Below are 21,926 nucleotides of genomic sequence, written 5' to 3'. Positions count from 1 at the left end.
CGAGGTCGCGAGAGATCGAGGTCGCGAGAGATCGAGGTCGCGAGAGATCGAGGTCGCGAGAGATCGAGGTCGCGAGAGATCGAGGTCGCGAGAGATCGAGGTCGCGAGAGATCGAGGTCGCGAGAGATCGCGAGAGATCGCGAGCGTGATCGAAAGAGAGAGATCGCGAGCGTGATCGAGAGATCGAAAGAGAGAGATCGCGAGCGAGAGACGCAAGAGAGATCGCGAGAGAGAGAGAGAGATCGCGAGAGAGAGAGAGAGAGATCGCGAGAGAGAGAGAGATCGCGAGAGAGAGAGAGATCGCGAGAGAGAGAGAGGGGTCGCGAGAGAGAGAGAGGGGTCGCGAGAGAGAGAGGGGTCGCGAGAGAGAGAGGGGTCGCGAGAGAGAGAGGGGTCGCGAGAGATCGCGAGAGAGAGAGAGAGATAGATCGAGAGAGATAGATCGAGAGAGATAGATCGAGAGCGAGAGATCGAGAGCGAGAGATCGAGAGCGAGAGATCGAGAGCGAGAGATCGAGAGCGAGAGAGAGAGGTCGCGAGAGATCGAGGTCGCGAGAGATCGAGGTCGCGAGAGATCGAGGTCGCGAGAGATCGAGGTCGCGAGAGATCGAGGTCGCGAGAGATCGAGGTCGCGAGAGATCGAGGTCGCGAGAGATCGAGGTCGCGAGAGATCGAGGTCGCGAGAGATCGAGGTCGCGAGAGATCGAGGTCGCGAGAGATCGAGGTCGCGAGAGATCGAGGTCGCGAGAGATCGAGGTCGCGAGAGATCGAGGTCGCGAGAGATCGAGGTCGCGAGAGATCGAGGTCGCGAGAGATCGAGGTCGCGAGAGATCGAGGTCGCGAGAGATCGAGGTCGCGAGAGATCGAGGTCGCGAGAGATCGAGGTCGCGAGAGAGAGATCGAGGTCGCGAGAGATCGAGGTCGCGAGAGATCGAGGTCGCGAGAGATCGAGGTCGCGAGAGATCGAGGTCGCGAGAGATCGAGGTCGCGAGAGATCGCGAGAGATCGCGAGCGTGATCGAGAGATCGAAAGAGAGAGATCGCGAGCGAGAGACGCAAGAGAGATCGCGAGCGAGAGAGATCGCGAGCGAGAGAGATGGCGAGCGAGAGAGATGGCGAGCGAGAGAGAGAGATCGCGAGCGAGAGAGAGAGAGATCGCGAGCGAGAGAGAGAGAGATCGCGAGCGAGAGAGAGAGAGATCGTGAGCGAGAGAGAGATCGCGAGCGAGAGACGCAAGAGAGATCGCGAGAGAGAGAGAGAGAGAGAGAGATCGCGAGAGAGAGAGGGGTCGCGAGAGAGAGAGGGGTCGCGAGAGAGAGAGGGGTCGCGAGAGAGAGAGGGGTCGCGAGAGAGAGAGGGGTCGCGAGAGAGAGAGGGGTCGCGAGAGATCGCGAGAGAGAGAGAGATAGATCGAGAGAGATAGATCGAGAGAGATAGATCGAGAGAGATAGATCGAGAGAGATAGATCGAGAGAGATAGATCGAGAGCGAGAGAGAGAGATCGCGAGAGAGAGAGATCGCGAGAGAGAGAGATCGCGAGAGAGAGAGATCGCGAGAGATCAAGAGAGATCGAGAGAGATCGAGAGAGAGAGATCGAGAGAGAGATAGATCGAGAGAGATAGATCGAGAGAGATAGATCGAGAGAGATAGATCGAGAGAGATAGATCGAGAGAGATAGATCGAGAGAGATAGATCGAGAGAGATAGATCGAGAGAGATAGATCGAGAGAGATAGATCGAGAGAGATAGATCGAGAGAGATAGATCGAGAGAGATAGATCGAGAGCGAGAGAGAGAGATCGCGAGAGAGAGAGATCGCGAGAGAGAGAGATCGCGAGAGAGAGAGAGATCGCGAGAGAGAGAGAGATCGCGAGAGAGAGAGAGATCGCGAGAGAGAGAGAGATCGCGAGAGAGAGAGAGATCGCGAGAGAGAGAGATCGCGAGAGAGAGAGAGATCGCGAGAGAGAGAGAGATCGCGAGAGAGAGAGATCGCGAGAGAGAGAGAGATCGCGAGAGAGAGAGATCGCGAGAGAGAGAGATCGCGAGAGAGAGAGATCGCGAGAGAGAGATCGCAAGAGAGAGAGATCGAAAGAGAGAAAGAGAGAGAGAAAAAGAGAGTGCGAAAGAGAAAGAGCGAAAGAGAGAGAGAGAGATATCGAAATCGAGAGAGATCGAGATCGAGATGGAGAGAGATCGCGAGAGAGAGAGGTCGCGAGAGAGAGAGAGAGATCGCGAGAGAGAGAGAGAGGTCGCGAGAGAGAGAGAGAGAGGTCGCGAGAGAGAGAGAGGTCGCGAGAGAGAGAGAGAGAGAGAGAGAGAGAGAGAGAGAGGTCGCGAGAGAGAGACAGATCGCGAGAGAGAGACAGATCGCGAGAGAGAGACATCGCGAGACCGAGAGATCGCGAGAGATCGCGAGAGATCGCGAGCGAGAGATCGCGAGCGAGAGATCGCGAGCGAGAGATCGCGAGCGTGATCAAGAGATCCAAAGAGAGAGATGGCGAGCGAGAGGTCGCGAGAGAGAGAGAGGTCGCGAGAGAGAGATCGCGAGAGAGAGAGATCGCGAGAGATCGCGAGAGAGATCGAGAGTCGAGAGAGAACGAGAGTCGAGAGAGAACGAGAGTCGAGAGAGAACGAGAGTCGAGAGAGAACGAGAGTCGAGAGAGACCGAGAGAGACCGAGAGAGTGAGAGAAAGAGAGAGAGAGCAAGAAAAAGAAAGAGAGAGCGAAAGAGAGAGAGAGAGAGATATCGAAATCGAGAGAGATCGAGATGGAGAGAGACGCGCGAGGGAGGGGTCGCGCGAGGGAGGGGTCGCGCAAGAGATTGAGATCGAGGGGTCACGAGAGAGAGAGGGGTCACGAGAGGTCGCGCGCGAGATCGAGAGGTCACGAGAGAGAGAGAGAGAGGTCGCGAGAGAGAGAGAGAGAGGTCGCGAGAGAGAGAGGTCGCGAGAGAGAGAGAGAGAGAGGTCGCGAGAGAGAGAGAGAGGTCGCGAGAGAGAGAGAGAGAGGTCGCGAGAGAGAGAGGTAGGTCGCGAGAGAGAGAGAGAGGTAGGTCGCGAGAGAGAGAGAGAGGTAGGTCGCGAGAGAGAGAGAGAGGTCGCGAGAGAGAGAGAGAGGTCGCGAGAGAGAGAGAGAGAGGTCGCGAGAGAGAGAGAGAGAGGTCGCGAGAGAGAGAGAGACATCGAGAGAGAGATCGAGAGGTCGAGAGAGAGATCGAGAGGTCGCGCGAGAGAGAGAGATCGTGCGAGAGAGAGAGGTCGTGCGAGAGAGAGCGAGGTCGCGAGAGAGAGAGCGAGGTCGCGAGAGAGAGAGAGAGGTCGCGAGAGAGAGAGAGAGAGGTCGCGAGAGAGAGAGAGAGGTCGCGAGAGAGAGAGAGAGGTCGCGAGAGAGAGAGAGAGGTCGCGAGAGAGAGAGGGGTCGAGAGAGAGGGGTCGCGAGAGAGAGAGGGGTCGCGAGAGAGAGAGGGGTCGCGAGAGAGAGAGGGGTCGCGAGAGAGAGAGGGGTCGCGAGAGAGAGAGGGGTCGCGAGAGAGAGAGGGGTCGCGAGAGAGAGAGGGGTCGCGAGAGAGAGAGGGGTCGCGAGAGAGAGAGGGGTCGCGAGAGAGAGAGGGGTCGCGAGAGCGAGAGGGGTCGCGAGAGCGAGAGGGGTCGCAAGAGAGAGAGAGGTCGCAAGAGAGAGAGAGGTCGCAAGAGAGAGAGAGAGAGAGAGAGAGGTCGAGAGAGAGGTCGCCCGAGAGAGAGAGTGAGATCGCCCGAGAGAGAGAGAGAGGTCGCCCGAGAGAGAGAGAGAGGTCGCGAGAGAGAGGTCGCGAGAGAGAGAGGTCGCGAGAGAGAGAGAGAGAGAGAGAGATCGCGAGAGAGAGAGAGGTCGCGAGAGATCGCGAGAGCGAGAGAGATCGAGAGAGATCGAGATCGAGAGAGACCGAGATCGAGAGATCGAGATCGAGATCGAGATCGAGAGATCCAGAGAGAGAGAGAGAGATCCAGAGAGAGAGAGAGAGAGAGAGATCCAGAGAGAGAGAGAGATCGAGAGAGAGAGAGAGAGAGAGAGATCGAGAGAGAGAGAGATCGAGAGAGATCGAGAGAGAGAGAGAGAGAGATCGAGAGAGATCGAGAGAGAGAGAGAGAGAGAGAGAGAGAGAGAGATCCAGAAAGAGAGAGATCCAGAGAGAGATGTCATGTCATCCTTCACTCTCAGGAGTGTCTCTTTTTTTTGCTATTCTGTTCTTATAAAACATTGTAACAAAGAATATTCATTTTCCAACTTTGGTCAGCTGGCAGCTATGTCTCTATAACAGTGATTAAATCTAAACCATTTGCCTTTATTTGCACACTAAATCATCTATTTGCAGGTTTTTCATGCATTCAGATAAAGAACCTTGAATTTATTTTCTTTTCCATTTATTTCCTTCAATTATCTTACACATGATTTAAAATTTACGCTGAACTCTGTACTCTCCTGGCCTACTCTTCCTACGTAGAATTTTGAGTTGGTGAAGGCAATTTGAAGTGAGAAAGTTGAGTTTCATCAATAAAGAACTCCAAGATACTGAAGGTGAAAAATCTAAAGTAAGGGGGTATTCATTTGTTTCTGTAGCAGGATATCCAAGTGGGTTAAGGACAGAGTCAGTGCTTAGTTAAATAGTCTTACCGCATGTACTTCAAAAGATAACAGAAGTTGATTCTCAATACTCAGCATCTGCTTGCACTGTCTCTGGGCAAATGACAATGAAACTCCTTTATGAAATGTTCCTAATAAATCCTCCATTCAAAGATGAGCCAAAATTTTAAAAATTAGTCAAAACTGACATGTAAACTGTCTACTAAAAATGCTGGCTTACATTTATGATCTGCGCACTGCCAAAATGAATCTTCTCTCATATCCCTCTTGATGGTCAACCAGCATGGGATTGTGGGTACATGAGTAGAGTTCAGGCTGGATCAGCTCAAAATACAGTATTTAAGGCAGATACAAATATCAAAATTTAAGTCATACTAATTTTAAGGAAGAAAAATAGCTGAATCAGACTCCAAGTATTTAGCATCAGGGTGAATTTTCCCGGGAAAATTTTACACTTCTCGCTCATGCATATGGAGTTTTGTTACTTCTCACTATCACTTAAAGTCCTTTTAGCAAACAGTCTACAGTTGCTTCCAGTTAAAAAATGGGTTCTCCCATACCCCCACTTAAATCAAGTTACAAATTGGAGTTTCAGATATCATAGTAAATTACATTTTGTTGATTGTTCTGACCACAGCTAAAATTAGACAAATCTACATTCCTAGATTGCTGCAGGCTGCATTTCTATGACTTGAGATAGTCTTCCTCCCACATCTGGCTATGGTAGCTGTAAAGTTAAGCTGTCTTTTCAACTTGCTGACAATGCAGAATTATCTGAGAGATTTATTGAATAGATAGAGTAATCACCTGACCTCAAAATAGCTTGCTTTGATTTCTTAACCGTGGAGACATGCATTGCATTCAGGTAGGACTACTTCGCTATTGTTAATCCCAAATTTTCTTTCTCTTAGAAGTGAAGGTATAGCTTACAGTACTACTGTTTACAATCCAGTATCTATAATATATTTCTAAGATTTCAGACGACTGAAAGATTGATCACTGAAAAAGTACAGAATTCTGCCACTGCCTCAGAGCATAAATATTTCAAGCTCTTTTCATCAGTAAAGCAATCCAAGCCTTTCTTTGAGCTCTTATCAAACATTGAGACTCAGTGTCAGGTAGACTTGAGATGTCATATGACTCCCCTCATTAGCAAACAGACTTCATGCACAAACGCATGGAGGACTGCATACCAAAAATGTTAATCCAAGTGTTCTCCAATTAAAAATCTTGGGTGAACCAGGAAATCCATTCCCTACTGAACAGATGTCCCAGACCAATACAGGAAATCCAGATATAATCTCCGCAAAGCCATCAGGAATGCCAAGAGGTAGTACCAGACAAAAACTACCAAACAGAACAACATTTCAGGATATAAAATGATGCAGAACAAGATAACAAACAAAGACACACCCCTCCCTGATGTACTCAATGCTTTCTGTTTGAGCAGAATGCCAGCAGCACCATGATGTCTGCCCCAACAGCTCCAGACACACCTGTTCCCTCAGTCACCACTGCAGATGTCAGATCGGTCTTCCTGGGAGTCAGTGCAATCAAAGCGATTGAGTTAGCCAGTGTTCCCAGCTGAGCACTCAGATCCTCTGTGGACCAACTCACCAAGGTATTCACCAACATCTTCAACCTGTCCCTCCAAGCGAAGTCCCTGCCTGCTTCAAGACAAACACCATCATCCCATACCTAAGAATGCACGTGCTTTAATGACTACCACCCAGTGGCTCTGACTTCATTCATCATGGAGGTGCTTCGAGATGCTGGTCATGGTCCAGATCAACTCCAATTTCCCAGCCTGTCTTGATCCCCTACAATTTGCCTACTAATACAACAGGTCCACAGCAGATGCCATATTCCTAGCTCTGTACTCATCATTGGAACATCTGGAAATAAGGATACCTACATCAAACTCCTGCTCATCGACTACAAGTCCACCTTCAACACCATTATCCCCTTCACACGGATCTCAAAACTGAGACCTTGGTCCCAGCTCCCTCTGCAATCAAATTCTCAGCTTTCTGATCCACAGATCACAATCAATGAAGACAGGTAACTGCATCTCCTCCACAACAATAGTCAACACTGGAGCACCCCCCTCCCCACCCGAGGATCCATCCCCAGCCCACTACTGTATTCCCTGAACACCAGTGACTGTGCTACTAAATTCCGAACGAGCGCCATCTGCAACTTCGCTGACGACGTAGCAGGACGGATATCTAACAATGAGTCAAAATACAGATGGGAGGTAGAGAGCTTGGTGACGTGGTACAATGATAACAACCTCTCTCAAAACTGAAGAACTGATCATTGATTTCAGGAAGAAAGGAGAGGAATGCACCCCCAACTACATCAACAGAACTGGTGTTGAGAGGTGGACAGCGTCAAGTTTCTCGGAGTGACAATGACCGACAACCTGTCTTGGACCTCCCACGTAAATGCGACAGTCAAGGAGGCATAACAATGCCTCTTCTTCCTCAGGTATGTCCATAAAGACCCTTACCAACTTCTACAGTTACACCACTGAAGGTACACTGTCCGGGTGCATAACAGCCTGGTATGGCAACTGCTCTGCCCAGGAGCATAAGAAACTACAGAAGATGGTATTTACAGCCCCGATCATCACTGAAGCCAACCTTCCATCCACCGGCTCCATTTACATGGCTTGCTGCCACTGAAAAGCTGCCAATACCAAACACCCTTCGCATTCCAGAAATGATTTCCTCCAATCTCTTCCATCAAGCAGAAAATGCAGAAGTCTGAACACAAGCACCAGGAGGTTCAAGAATAGCCTTTTCTGGCCATTATTAGACTGATGAATGGAATCTCCAACCTCAAATAATACTGATCCTACTAATGCTAACACATGCTCTGTGGAATGTAATCTATATGCCTCTAGGTTTTTCTTTAACAACTTCTGATCCATACATTTTTGTTTATTGTAAACTGCCTGTACTGCTCATAAACCAAACCTTTTCACTGTACCCCGGTACAAGTGACAATAAATCAGTGACTCTTAAAATTTAAACCTACAGTTCCAAAGCATCAATTTTACAATTTCCAATCATTACATGTTTTCTATTGTCAGCAAACTTTGAAATTTTCCTCTTGGTCTCTCCACATAAGCCATTATAACAGATTGTAAATAACCAAGATCTCATCCTTGGAGCCTATTTGAAAATACCCCATTTATTCTTAACCTTCTCATCAGCTAGCCAATCCCCTATTCATGCTAACATATTAGCCTGTTAATCTCGAAGCAAATCACACATGCCCTATTCAAAAGGAGCCGAAATGTAGGTATGGCTTTTGAGCCCAGACATCCACATACCCAGGTTATCTCTGCAAAAAGGAAAACTAGAAACACAATATCAAAATAACAGAGGAATAGGAAAGACTAATCCCCCCCAAAAAAAAATCAGTTGGCTTGATAACTATTTCATACCTTTCTTCTGCTTTGAGTCTTCTATCCTTTGTTGAGCTTTTCTGAATACATGAAGATGTGCAGCAAAATCATTTACCAACCGTGTAGTAAAATATGGTTGCCAGTCTACCTCCTTTGACCTGTTGATTAGCAACAAAAGACAATGAAACAAAAACCATAAAATTATAAAGAATATTTTCTAAACTGATTTCCTTAAAGAAACTAGAAATGTTATTGTCCTACACTTACCAGTTCTCATGGTATTAACTTTCCTCAGACTAATCCTCTACTGAAACATGGTTGACATAGAGACTGGACTGGATGCTCAACATTCCAGAGTTTTGTTGTTTTAAACAAAGTAGAGAGGTACGTAAAGAGGCAGAAGAGGTGTGTTATTAACCAGGGAGAATGTCACATCTGCACTCAGGACATAATGGAGGGTTCATCCACTGAGGCAATATGGTACAGTTCAAAAATAAGATGGGTATAATCACTCTGATTGGGGGGGGGGGGGGGTGGAGCTGTAATATAATCTCATTAACAACCAAGACACTGAGAAACAAATATGTAGGCAGATTATGGAAAGATGCAATAAAAATCAGTTGTCACAGTGGGTGACTTTAACTTCCCCAGTATTGACTGGGACTCCCTAAGAACAAGAGGCTCAAGCTGGGCAGAATTTGTTAAGTGCATCCAAGAGGGTTTCTTGAAACAGTAGGTGGATAGTCCAACTAGAGGATGGATCGTACTGGACCTTCTATTGACTAATGGCCTTTTACTGCTCCTCATATGCTGCCTGAACTGCTGTGCTCTTCCAGCACCACTAATCCAGAATCTGGTTTCCAGCATCTGCAGTCATTGTTTTTACCTAGCCAGGTGACTGACCTTTCAGTGGTAGAACACTTTGGAAATGGTGATCACAGCTCCTTAAGTTTTAACATAGCTATGAATGAGGTCAGGACTTTGGGGAAAGGCACTAAATTGGGGAATATTAGGTAGGAGCTAAGGAGTATCAATTGGGAAGAGCCGTTATCAGGCAAATCCACATTTGACATGTGGGAGTTATTTAATGACTTGATTAGAGTTCAGGGCAGCATGTTCCAGTAACGAGGAAGAACAAAGGTGGCAAGGTAAGGGTCCCTTGCAGAACGAGGGAGGTTGTGAATTTAGTCAAAGGAAAAAAGTAGTACATGTAAGATTTAGGAAGCTAAAATCAAACAGGGACTATGAGGAATGTAAAGAAAGCAGGAAAGAAATCAAGCAAGGAATTAGGAGAGCAAGGGGCCAGGAAATAACCTTGATAAGTAAGAGAATCCCAAGACATTCTATTCATACATTAAAATAGGAGGACAGCTAGGATGAAGTTTGCACTACTCAAGGATGAAGGAGGGAACTTGTGCTTGGAGGCAGATGACATGGGCGAGATCCTAAATTAGTACTCTGCATTAGTATTCACCCAGGAGGATGAAGGATAATGAGATTTGTGTGGAGCGTGCTAACATGCTAGGGCATTTTGAGATCAAGAAAGAAGTGGTGATAGGTCTCATGAAAGCATTAGGGTGAATAAGTCCCCAGGGCCCACAGGTTATTGACAGAGGCTGGAAAGGAGACTGCTGGGGCCTTGACCTAGATTTTTGTATCCTTGTTAGTGACTGGAGAGGTTCCAGAGGACTGGTGAGTTGGTAATATTGTTCCTCTGCTGAAGAAGGGAAATAGGGATAAACCAGGAAACTACAGACTGTAAGACTCTTATCAGTGGCTAGGAAGCTATTAGAGAAAATTCTTAAGGATAGGATTTCTACACATTTGGAAAAGCATGGCCTAATTAGGGATAGTCAGCATGGCTTTGTGTGGGGCATGTCATGTCTTACTAACTTGACTGAATTTTTCAAGGGGGTAACAAAGGTTATCGATGAAGATAGAGTAGTGAATTTTTTCTACATGGCTTTTAGTAAGGCTTTCGATAAGATCCCAGATGGTAGACTCATCCATAAGAATAAGATGCATTGGATTCATAGTGACTTGGTTCGTGGATTCAGAATTGGCTTGCCCATAGAAGGCAGAGGGTAGTGGTGGAAGAGTGTCTTTCCGGCTGGAGGTCCTTGACTACTGGTGTCCTGCAGGGATCCATACTGGGACCTCTGATGTTCGAGATAGAAATGAAAATGTGGATGGGTGGTTTAGTAAAGTTTGCAGATATTACAAAGATGAGTGGAGTTGTGGATAGTGTAGAAAACTGTCAAAAGATATAGCAGGATATAAATCAGTTGCAGACATCGGCTGAAAAATGGCAGGTGGAGTTTAATCCAGCTAATTGTGAGGTGCTGCATTTCAGGAGATCAAATTTAAGGAAAGGTAAACAATTAATGGCAGGACCCTGAACAACACTGATGTACAGAGAGATCTTGGGGTTCAGGTCCATAGCTCCCTGAAAGTAGCCACACAAGTCGGTAGGGTGGTCAAACGACGAATGGCATGCTTGCTTTTATTGGTAGGGGAAACTGAGTACAAGAGTCAGAATGTCATGTTACAGCTTTATAGGACTTTGGTTAGGCCATACTTAGAGACTGCATTCAGTTCTGGTCACCACATTACAGGAAGGTTGTGGGGGCTTTGGAGAGGTGCAAAACAGGTTTACCAGGATGCTACCTGGATTAGAAGGTATGAGTTATACAAGAGGCTAGAAAAACTCAGGTTGTTTTCTCTGGAGCAGTGGAGACGGAGGGGAGACTTGATAGAAGTGTATAAAATTATGACATGCACAGAGGGAGTTGATGGTCAGAATCTTTCTTCCCCCCAACAGTTGAAATGTCTAATACTAAGGACATGCATTTGAGGAGAGGTGGGGGTGAGGGGGGAGTTCAAAGGAGATGCGAGGGGCAAGTTTTATTTTTACACAGAGTGTGATAAGAGTCTGGAACATACTGCCGGGGTGGTGGAGGCAGATATGTTAGGGGCATTTAAGGGATTTTTAGATAAGCACATGAATATGCAAATAATAGAGGCATGGACCAAGGGCAGACAGAAAGGATCAGTTTAATTTGGCATCATTTTTTGCACAACATTGTGGGCCGAAGGGCCTGTTCTACGTTCCAACTAATTGTTCTGATAAAGTTGCTTAAGGTTGTGGCGAACTTTGACAAATTTACAAATAATTCATTACCACTAGCGGCTGATTTGGTGACCAGAAGATGCTGATTTAAATATTATTGGCAGAGAAGAGGTGAAGAAAAGTATTTTTCTTCCAAAATTTGTTTTAAGCTGATAAGTTCTAACCCAAAAGGTTGGTGAAAGCAGACAATGTAAAAGTTAAATCAAAAATGGAAAACAAATAAAAGGACAGAATAGTAACAGGGAAGGTTAATAAAAGTATCATTCAAAAAAGCTGGTAAGCCACAGGGTCCACAAAACACTAATCTAAGTTGCTGAAAGAAATGATTTTTCACAAGGATTGAGAACTGATTAACAGACTAGAAAGAAAGAATGGGAATAAATAAGTCTTCCTTTAAGTTGTAGAAAGTGACTACTGGTTTATCACAGGGGTCACTGCTTAGGCCTGTGATTCATGAATTATACAGATGTAAAGGAATTAAATGGGGGAACCAAATGCACTATTCCCAAAAGTGTGAGGATGGCACAAAATGAGGTGGAATTAAGATATGTGCAGAAAATGCAAGGAAACTTCAGGGCAGTTAAGATGAATTGAGATATTAAAGGCATTACATTTGAGATATTAAAGGCATTAATGAGTGTGGAAAGAAAGTGAGATAATGTTGAGGTATTGGATCAGCTATAATCATATTGAATGGAAGAGCATTCCCGAAGGGCCAGATGGTCTACTCCTTAATCTTGTTTCTACTTGATGGTCTACTCCGTAGTCTAGTTCATTAACAATTTTGACTTTGGAATTAAAAACATAATTGCTAAATTTGGAGAACAGTCAACCCTGAAGACTGCAACAAATTACAGGAGGAAACTAATAAACATGCATAATGGGCAATTAACAAATAAAGTTTAATTTTAAAAAATGCATGATATATTTTATTAGAAAAAGGTGGTCACATTTGGTGCAAGTCTAGGTTAAAGGACAAAGGCTACAGAGTGTAAATATATCACTAAATGATGGACAGCAGATTAGCAAGGCAACAAAGAAAAAGTACACCAATGTTAATTTCAAAGAGTTTTGGAAAATAGGGAAGTTATGCTGAATCCTGTTCAAATAGATTTAAAGAGGACTGAGAGAGAAAAAAAAGATGAGAAACATTAAAAGGTGCAGAGAAATGCTACCAGAAATGCATGGGTTTACATTTTAGGGAAGGATTGCATGCTGGGTCAACTCTTGGGAGAGCCAAAAAAGGCTGACAGGTGACCGAGGGATTTTGATAAACTAGATATAGGAAAAATGGCATTGGGGGAACAGCATAGCTAGAGGCTATGAATATAAAGACAGGCCTTGGATTGTGAATGGTTCCATTCTGAAATCTGCTCGCAAGTGGATTGTATGCAAGTTGGAACACAATGTAGGACAATAAGAAAAAGGAGCAATTCATTAGTTATCAGGACATCTAACATGTACCTGAAAAGAAACTTTACACAAAAAAAACAGTAAAGGTTGCTACTACAGGAAGTGGTTAAATGCTTACTCCTGCTCTCTAATTTGTATGTTCATATGTTCAAGTAGTTCAGACGCAGACTAAGTGGATTAACCATAGTAAATGCAGGGTTATGGGGATAGGGGCTGGATCTGAATGGGATACTCTTTGGACGGTCTATGGAGACGCAATGTACCAAGTGGCCTCTTTCCATACTATAGGAATTCTATGGCCTGTTTGGAACAAATAAGGTATTGATCATACACAACCAGCCCACACTTGCAAAACTCAACAGTATCCAACATTAGATGTAAGTTCGCAAATCAGACAATATGTGCTGTATGATTTAGAGTGTGTGAAGAGTGATGCCAATAACCAATTTAGGATCGTCGTAGAAATTTCTTGTATTAATACACAGGATATGATCCTTTGCAGACAGAAAAGGCACAGACATGCACGACACTTACTTCAACTCAACAAGATACAAGAAAGCCATTATGAACCTATACGAATCAATCTACCTAGTGTAAAATTTAAGCAAAGCCTAGGTGTTAAATACCAAAAATCATTAACTTGTATATTTTCCATGGCAAATCACCTACTGATCAGTCTACTTGTCAAGCAATTAGCACCATCTTCTCATATGGTATAATTGTTCATCTTTCTCTAAATTGATGTTCTGGTGAATTTGTTCTGATGAATGCATGATTAAAAACTTTGACAACATGACCCTTGATCTGAAGTTCTGTGCTACGAAATAACTAAATATTAACTTGTTATGATGCAACAATGGTGGAAGCAAAGATAATCAAGGATTACAAAAGCAAATTCAGTGGGCTTTTGGGGAAATACATTTGCAGGATCCAGGGATAGAAAGGGAGGATAGGACTGACTTGATTGCTCTACACAGTGTATAGATCTGATGGAGATAAATGGCCTCCTGTTGATTTGTAATGATTCTATCAGAAAGCTTTTTTTTATTTAAAGTGGCCACAGGGAAAGGATCAATACTTATTAAAAGAAGGAACATGAACTTAGTACTGGATTTTAGAATGAAACATGTCATTTATGGCCTATTTACTGTGCTTCAATATTGAAAATTCAAACACAGGACTGTTCACTATTCTATAATACTCTGTAAAGCAAAACGTTATTTTTCACTGTACCTCAAATCAAATGAATTGCTTTTCTATTACAGAATAAATCCAATTTACCTTGTGGCAAACTGAACAAGTGCATTTTGTGTAGTTTTTCTGACTTCGAGTAAAAAAGATTCATCATCACTTAGAGTATAATACCAGTACTGAATATAGTCCCTTAGTGCAAACTGGATGACCTGAAAATGAGAAAAAATAGATTATGCCCATTCATCTTATAAGGCTTCACTGGATGGTGCTAGAAACAAATTCAAGCAAAACAATTTAACTGTTAATACTAATTCTCACAATGCATGCCATCACATTCATTCATTGTTATATGTAATAGCATACATAATGATATTAACATTCCTACTTCACAGATAACAAATAACATTGTTAGCACCAACACTTCTAAATCAATAGATAACAAAATATCCATAAAATATAACAGAAATGTCACAGAAGTTTTATTATGCAAGTACACCTCAAAATGGACATGGAAAACCAAACTTCTATCATTTCACAAGAGTGCTTCAGACCTTCATGAAAAATTTGGTACTCCCAATTGTCTTTCACAATCTTACACTTTTCACAGTTTCAGTTCTGCCCAATACTTCAAGAAATATCAGAGACTCTACTTTGCACTTGTTGCCATAAATTATGTTTCATGGGCAATAACTAACTGAACCCAAGAGGAGACTGAAGAAGGAGGGCTTTTGTATCTCAGTGGTAGTGTCCTTACCTCTGGCCCAGAAGGCCTAGACTCAAATCCCACATGCTACAGAAGTGTGTCATACATGTCTTAACAGGTTATCTGAAATAACTGAAGATATTTTATAACTAACCTGTCCAACATACAACAACTATACTGAGGAAGCTCACTGATGATGCAGCTGAAGACAGTTGAGCCGAGAACATTACCGTAAGGAAGCGGTTCTTCTGTGGTGCAGTTGTAGTATTCCTACCTTTGAGTCAGGAGGCTTATGCTGAAGTCTCAGCTGCTCCAGAGGTGTGTCATAATCCTCTGGAGGATAATCCCTCCATCATTACCTCGATAAAAGAATTATGATAAATTTGTCAGGCATGATTGCCCTCCCCCACCCCCCCATGAGGCAATGCTGACTGTGCTTGGTCATCTTATATATTTCTAAATGCTGCAAAATTACATCCTTTATAAAAGGCTGACATTTTCCCAAGAACAAACATTAACTGGCCTATAGTTACCATTTTGTTTTCCTCTGCTCTTTTTGAATAAGCATGTCACACTGCAGTTTTGCAATCCTCCAAAACTTTTCCAGCATCAAAGGAATCTTGGAAGAGAGATAGTGGCTGCACTGGTAGTAGTTCCTTTAATAACTTCAGATGCAATCCATCAAGCCTGAGGACTTAGCAACCTTTATTCTCATTAGTTTTCCCAATACTTTCTCTGTAAAACGTTACTGGATTTATTTCCACCCTTCCCTTTGTCTCTTAATTTTGTATTATTTTTGCTATTAGTGTACTTTACTGTGAAAACTGATGCAAAGTATTTATTCAACTTTTCTGCTATTTCCCTGTTCCCATGATTTTTCCTTATCCTCGTGCTTTAAGAGCCTTTCTTTTCCTTTTTTTAAAATTTAAATAAGCTTGATATTACTTTCAAATGTTTCTCTTCATCCTTTTTATTAAATTTCTTATAACCTTCTATTGATTTTTAAAAGTTTTCCCAATCCTTTAACAAATAATATTTGCCATATTGTACATCTTTACTTCTAATTTGATACCATCCTAAACTTCCCTTATAATGTTTCATTCTCTCCAAGATATATCACCGAGCACTATTTTCTTAAATGTATGTCAGGTGTTTCTCAACTGCTTTTGCTGCTAAACTCCCTTCCCACCACTCCAGCCAGCTCTGACCACGTTCCTTTGTAATCACCCTTATTTAGGCCGAGGAGAGTTGTTTCTGACCTAAGTTTTTCTCTCTCAAACAGAATACTAAATTCTACCTAGTCATGGCCATTATTTCCCTGGGGGTATTTTTTTCAGATCATGTATTAAATCTGTCTCATTACATATCACTAGATCTACAATTGATTAGATCCAAAAAATATTGTTCTAAGAAAGTATCCCAAGTATATTATAAATTCTTCCTCATGGTTACCTCTGCCAATCTACGAAGATGAATAAAGTCACCTACTATTTTTTAAACAAATGCCCTCATTACTTCACAATTTACTGCCAGTCCTACTGTGCAACTACTGTTAGGGTACCTGTACATTACTGTTAACAGCATCTTCTTCTGTTGGTTATTTCTTATCTTCACCAATATGGATTCTGTATGTTCTAATCCAAGATAATTTCTTGCTATCATACTTAGTTCATCCCATACCAACATTGCTACCTCACCACTCTTTCCTTCCAGCCATTTTGAATAGTCACATACCCTTGGATATTTATCTTCCAGCTTGGATTTCCTGTAACCATACTGCCATGATGGCTATAAGATCAAAGCTTCAATCCAAGCTCCTTGATGCCAGAGAAAGCTTGTCACCAGCTTGTTAACGTTTCAAAGACAAAAGTGACAAAAGCACTTTGTAAAATCTCCATCATCTCAACTAAGTGCTGACAATGGAGTTTCACATGTAAATGAGTTATAACAAAAGCCAAATACCACAAATGCTGGAAATCCAAAACAAAAAGTGCTGAAAAAGTGAGGTATGGTAGCTTCCATGGATGGAGAATCAGAGTTAACATTTCAATATTTGTCTGAAGAAGAATTATACTGAACTTGAAATGCTAACGTTTCCTCTCTCCACAGAGGTTACCAGACCTGGTTATCTCCAAATCTTGGTTTTTACTCTGTAGTTATAACTTAATTTGTACTGAAACTTCCCTTCCAAAAAAAAGCACATTGTGAAACCATAATTTAAATTAACTTATATCAATCCCTATGTTTAAGGTCATCAATGGAACCTCGAGCTGAAATTGACATTTCAAGATAATGAAACACTGAACTATGCAACACGCTGCACACCTTTCAATGGAAAAGCAGTATGACAAAGAGACCAATTACAACCACAGACACATTTTCCAAGAAAAATGGCAATGTTTAAGCTGTGGGGGTGAGTGTTAGCATTGGAGGTTTCACTTACAGAGTCAGATTATTTGATTTAATGATTTATGGGTTTTTCCACCACTGAATTATGGACAGACATCACCTTTACATGTGATGCAATCAACTTGTAAGAATGATAGATGCAAAAAGCAAGGGCAGTTACTAAATTTAAATTGGAATTACTTTGGCTGTAGTCAGGTGCAAGAGGGACATGTTTTTCCCCAACTCTGAAGCAGTTCTCATGAAAGCAGGATGGCCGGAGAGAGTACTGAGCAAACTGGAGTATTGTGCCCCAGCCTTGCTCGAAACAATTGAATGACCTCACTAGCTCAAGAGAAGTGTGCAAATTTGTTGTTCTGACCATATCCTATGATTTAAGCCAACCTCAGCTCCAATCTTAACACTTTGACTTGTCAAATGTACTCCTTAACATGACCCAAAAAATTTCAATAGACCCCAGCGTTCACTTTCTATCTTCAAATCTTCCCAATTTATTCAACTGCCACTGTCACTCACCTCAATTCAATTAACCATCACCAAATAACTGCATCCATGAGATGAATATGGAACCTGTCACACCCAGGCCTTTTTTTTGTGTCGAATAAAACAGTGTGCAAAGTGCATGATTAGAGAACTGGGAATGGGCTAACACAAATAATTCAGCTTTCAATTGTAGAAAATAATGCAACAGAGCTAATTGTCACAGCAACTGCCATTGAGAGAGCTAAGAGGAGCCAGGAGGGGACATGAGAAGTAATTTGCAGAACATAGTAGGGAAAATCCTAAGTTTTTCTGTAGGTATATCAGGAATAAAAGAATGACTCAAGTAAGATTAGGGCCAATCAAGGATAGTAGTGGGAAAATGTGCCTGGCGTCAGAGGAGATATGGGAAGCGCTAAATGAATATTGGTTGTCGAGGAGAATACTGAGATACAGGCTACTAGACTGGACGGGATTCAAGTTCACAAGGACGAGGGGTTAGCCGTTCTGGAAAGTTTGAAAATAGATAAGCCCCTGGGCCAGATAGGATTTATTCAAGGATTCTCTGGGAAGGCAGGGAGGAGATTGCTGAGTCTTTGGCTTTGATCTTCATGTCGTCACTGTCTACAGGAATAGTCCCAAAAGACTGAAGAATGGCAAATATTGTGCCCTTGTTCAAGGAGGGGAGTAGACAACCCTGGCAATTATAGACCAGTGAGCCTTACTTCGGTCGTGAGTAAAGTGTTGGAAAGGGTTGAGAGACACGATTTATAGTCATCCAGAAATGAATAAGTCAATTAGAGACAGTCAACACTGTTTTGTGAAGGGTCGGTCATGCCTCACAAACCTTACTGAGTTCTTTGAGAAGGTGACCAAACAGACGGATAAGGGTAAAGCAGTTGATGTGGCGTATATGGATTTCAGTATGGAGTTTGATAAGGTTCCCCATGGTAGGCTATCGCATAAAATACAGAGGCATGGGATTGAGGGTGATTTAGTGGTTTGGATCGGAAATTGGCTCGCTGATCGACGACAGAGGGTGGTGGTTGATGGGAAACATTCATCCTGGAGTTCAGTTACTAGTGATGTGCCACAAGATCTGTTTTGGGGCCACTGCAGTTTCTATAAATGACCTGGATGAGCGCATAGAAGGATGGGTTAGTAAATTTGTGGATGAGACAAAAGGTCAGTAGAGTTGTGGATAATGCTGAAGGATGTTGCAAGTTAAAGAGGGACATAGATAAGCTGCAGAGCTGGGTTGAGAGATGGCAAATGGAGTTCAATGCAGAAAAGTGTGAGGTGATTCACTTTGGAAGGAGTAACAGGGATACAGAGTATTAGGTAAATGGTAAGAATCTTGGTAGTTTAGATGAGTAGAGAGATCTTGGTGTCCAGGTACACAGATCCTTGAAAGCTGCCACCCACGTTGATAGGGTTGTTAAGAAGGCATACGGTGTGTTCAATTTTATTGGTAGAACGATTGAGTTTCAGAACCACGAGGTCATGCTACAGGTGTATAAAACTCTGGTGCAGGCTCACTTAGAGTATTGCGTACAGTTCTGGTCACTGCATTATCGTATGTGGAAGCTTTGGAAAAGGTTCAGAGGAGATTTACTAGGATGTTGCCTGGTATGGAGGGAAGGTCTTACGAGGAAAGACTGAGGGACATGAGGCTGTTTTCATGAGAGAGAAGAAGGTTGAGAGGTGACTTAATTGAGACATATAAGATAATCGAAGGTAAAATAGGTTGGACAGTGAGAGCCTTTTTCCTCGGATGGCAATGGCTAGCACGAGGGAACATAAGCTTTATATTGAGGGGTGTTAGATATTGGACAGAGGTCAGAGGTCAGAGGTAATTTTTTCAACTCAGACAGTAGTAGGGGCGTGGAACGCACTACTTGTAACAGTGGTAGACTCGCCAAATTTAAGGGCATTTAAATGGATGGGAATGGAATAATGTAGGTTAGATGGGCTTCAAATTGTCGTGCTGACCTGTGAAATCATTGCAGATTGAAGGGTCAATACTGCACTGTAATGTTCTATATTGGTCATGTGCGAGGTTAATTCCTCAGAAGATGCACAATCACAGGACACACAAGCACACACTAAAATACTTATCTTGGAAGAATCAATTCAATTTAAATATGATTTTCCACCCAGTAAATCACATTTTACACACCAATGTGCACTTTTTATTCTAGCCCCTTAAGCATTGCCAACCTGAACTGTTCCACCAGTCTTCTGCTTCCAAGGAACTAAATTCTGGAATTTTCTTCCCAAACCTGTATGTCTCTCCTCCATTTTCCCCTTGTAGCCCATCAGCCCTAAAATCTCCTTAAAACAGTATGGAATGAAATTTTGCGTTATAAAATCCCCGTGGAACAAAATAGAGCATTTTGTGATGTTAAATGTGCATTTTAATACAAGTTGTTGTTGAAGGATGTAACACGCGCTTATGACTGCACAGCCTTCATCTTTAAATCTAAATAGACACTCAAAGTGCATCTTAAACATTTCAATGGCTTGCTCAATGAATCACCTGGTGGTCATATAGCTCTTTGCATTTTTTTTAAATGTAACCTATTTTCTGATCAACTTACTATAAAACACCTCTAGAGCAGGTGAGACTTGAACCCAGGCCTCCCAGTCTAGGGGTTGGGGTTCTACCATTACACCTTAAGATGGCCTCATGTTGTTTATTGATATGGCTCCTCACTGCTATCATTAGACAAAGTTTGAATGGAGTATCCAATGCTTCCTGTAGGTCAGCCTTTAAGTCTAATTGCTGGAACAAAAAAGTTTTGAAATGTTGAACTAGTACAATTAAAAACATCAAAGGCTGAACTAAATCTGGCACAGACCTGCAAAAGTGTCATCTTGTGACTGCATTCAGTACTGATGAAATACTGTTACAGAACTTCTGGTCAATCTGGTAGTATTTGAATTATTATATCTGTGTAATTGATGTTACTGTGCACTTATGGGGAACTAGCCACAGAGGTGAGAGTGAATGCTCATTCTGGCTTGCTTCAAGCCAGGCAATTAACATAATTCCAGTTTACGCACACATGCATCAGTCATCAGCCTCATGGTGTTTGCAGAGTGTAATACATTGATCCACAAGGTATTGCCAGCTGCACTTGTGATAGATATAGAGGCAAAGTGGGCTTTGAGGACAAAAGTAATTGGTCATTATCTAGTCCAACAGGGACCGCAACTATGTGACCACCTGACCTGATTAATTTAGCCTACAGAAGCATTGATTTTCCATGAGGTTAAGGAGGCCAAACCTTTCAGTACATCCAGTTGTAGCAGTAACTTCTTCTTCTTCAGTGCACCTGTTGGTCACAGGACAGAATACCTTCCTTTAAGGTGCACTGTCAATACCAAAGGCAGCTTACATCATACTGGCATCCATTTGAAAGCCTTGCAAGTTATTGCTAGAGGTTTAAAGATACAGGTAGTTCTTCTATAACATGATGGTTGCGTTCTTACACAACTCTGCTTTATAGAAAAATCACACTTTAGAAACAGTGTTTAAAGTTTTGGCGAAGTAATTGCATCCCAGCCAATACACATTTTTAAAAAGTTCTTGCTTTAGAAACAGTGTCTTCAATTCATCTATCGCGTTACTGCAAATTAACGTTAATGAAACACACGTTATAGCAGAATGACCTGTACCTTTCAGACACATCAGGCAAGGACAATGTCTAGGGGTGTGGGGGTGTGATGGGATAAGAGTAGTGGGGTGGAGGAATACAGAGGGGGTGGAGGAGGAACGAGGGATCACAGGAGGGGTGATGAAGGAGGAGATGGGGTGCACGGTGGGAAACAGGGAAGGGAAGGGAGAATAGGGAAGGGGAGAGAATGGGGACAGACAGTGGACAGGGATGAGGTCGAGGAATTGTGGGTGCAATGATAAAGTGGGGGGAGAATGAGGAATGAACAGAGGAGAGGAAGTAAAGTAAGGAGGAGTGGGGGAGAGGGTGTGGCGCACAAAGGAGTTCGTGTTGGGTGGGGTGGAGTAGAGCAGGGCAGGGAGAGTTTCCAGTTCCTTCTTCGGTTAATTGATACCTTAATGGGTGGGGCAGTGGCAGACGGAGGGAGCCAGTGCTAGATTCTTTGTTGAATTAGCACAACAGTATTTAGACAGTGACTTGACACTTCACGAGGTCACATGATAAGGCAGTGATCTTTGCTCACTGATGTAAGAGATATTAGCAATCGAGAGAGTTCACCCAGTCATCAAACTACTGCAGTCAGCTTGGAAGTCAAAAGGATCTAACTGTGATATCTTGAAAGGAAGAGAAAGACTTTCTTGTAACCTGCTCCACCATTAAGTTCACCGAAAAAAAAATCCAACTCTGGAAAAATCAACTTTAGAATCTTCACAGCTACTGAGAAATCTCTGGTTTTGCAAGGTTTTCACGATCGCTGAACAGCAACTCAAATGAGAAACAGCAGGACTGCAATGGTATAGCAAAAAAAAATTATATTTTTTGCCTATCTTCACCAGAATCTAAAGTTTTGAGAGAGAGAGATAGGGAAGGCAAGTCAAGTGCGTGAGTGA

The 21,926-nt window shown here is 43.1% G+C and overlaps 1 protein-coding gene across 9 annotated transcripts in view; it reads right to left on the bottom strand.

Annotated features, from left to right (window-relative positions):
* Positions 1-21,926, bottom strand: part of snx13 (sorting nexin 13) — a 188,986-nt gene that overhangs the window by 98,525 nt on the left and 68,535 nt on the right. For 8 of the 9 annotated variants that reach the window (XM_072575355.1, XM_072575356.1, XM_072575363.1 and 5 more), the window contains exons 5-6: positions 13,855-13,976; positions 8,070-8,188 (exon numbers count right to left, since the gene is read on the bottom strand). In XM_072575355.1, the coding sequence (XP_072431456.1) occupies positions 8,070-8,188; positions 13,855-13,976 (241 nt within the window). Of the gene's footprint in view, positions 1-4,835; positions 6,723-8,069; positions 8,189-13,854; positions 13,977-21,926 lie in introns of those variants that run through there. The other variant, XM_072575361.1, reaches the window with a different exon arrangement.

The sequence above is a fragment of the Chiloscyllium punctatum genome, chromosome 8, assembly GCF_047496795.1.
Source record: "Chiloscyllium punctatum isolate Juve2018m chromosome 8, sChiPun1.3, whole genome shotgun sequence".
Classification (NCBI taxonomy): domain Eukaryota; kingdom Metazoa; phylum Chordata; class Chondrichthyes; order Orectolobiformes; family Hemiscylliidae; genus Chiloscyllium; species Chiloscyllium punctatum.
This window is presented reverse-complemented; position numbering and strand designations above follow the sequence as displayed.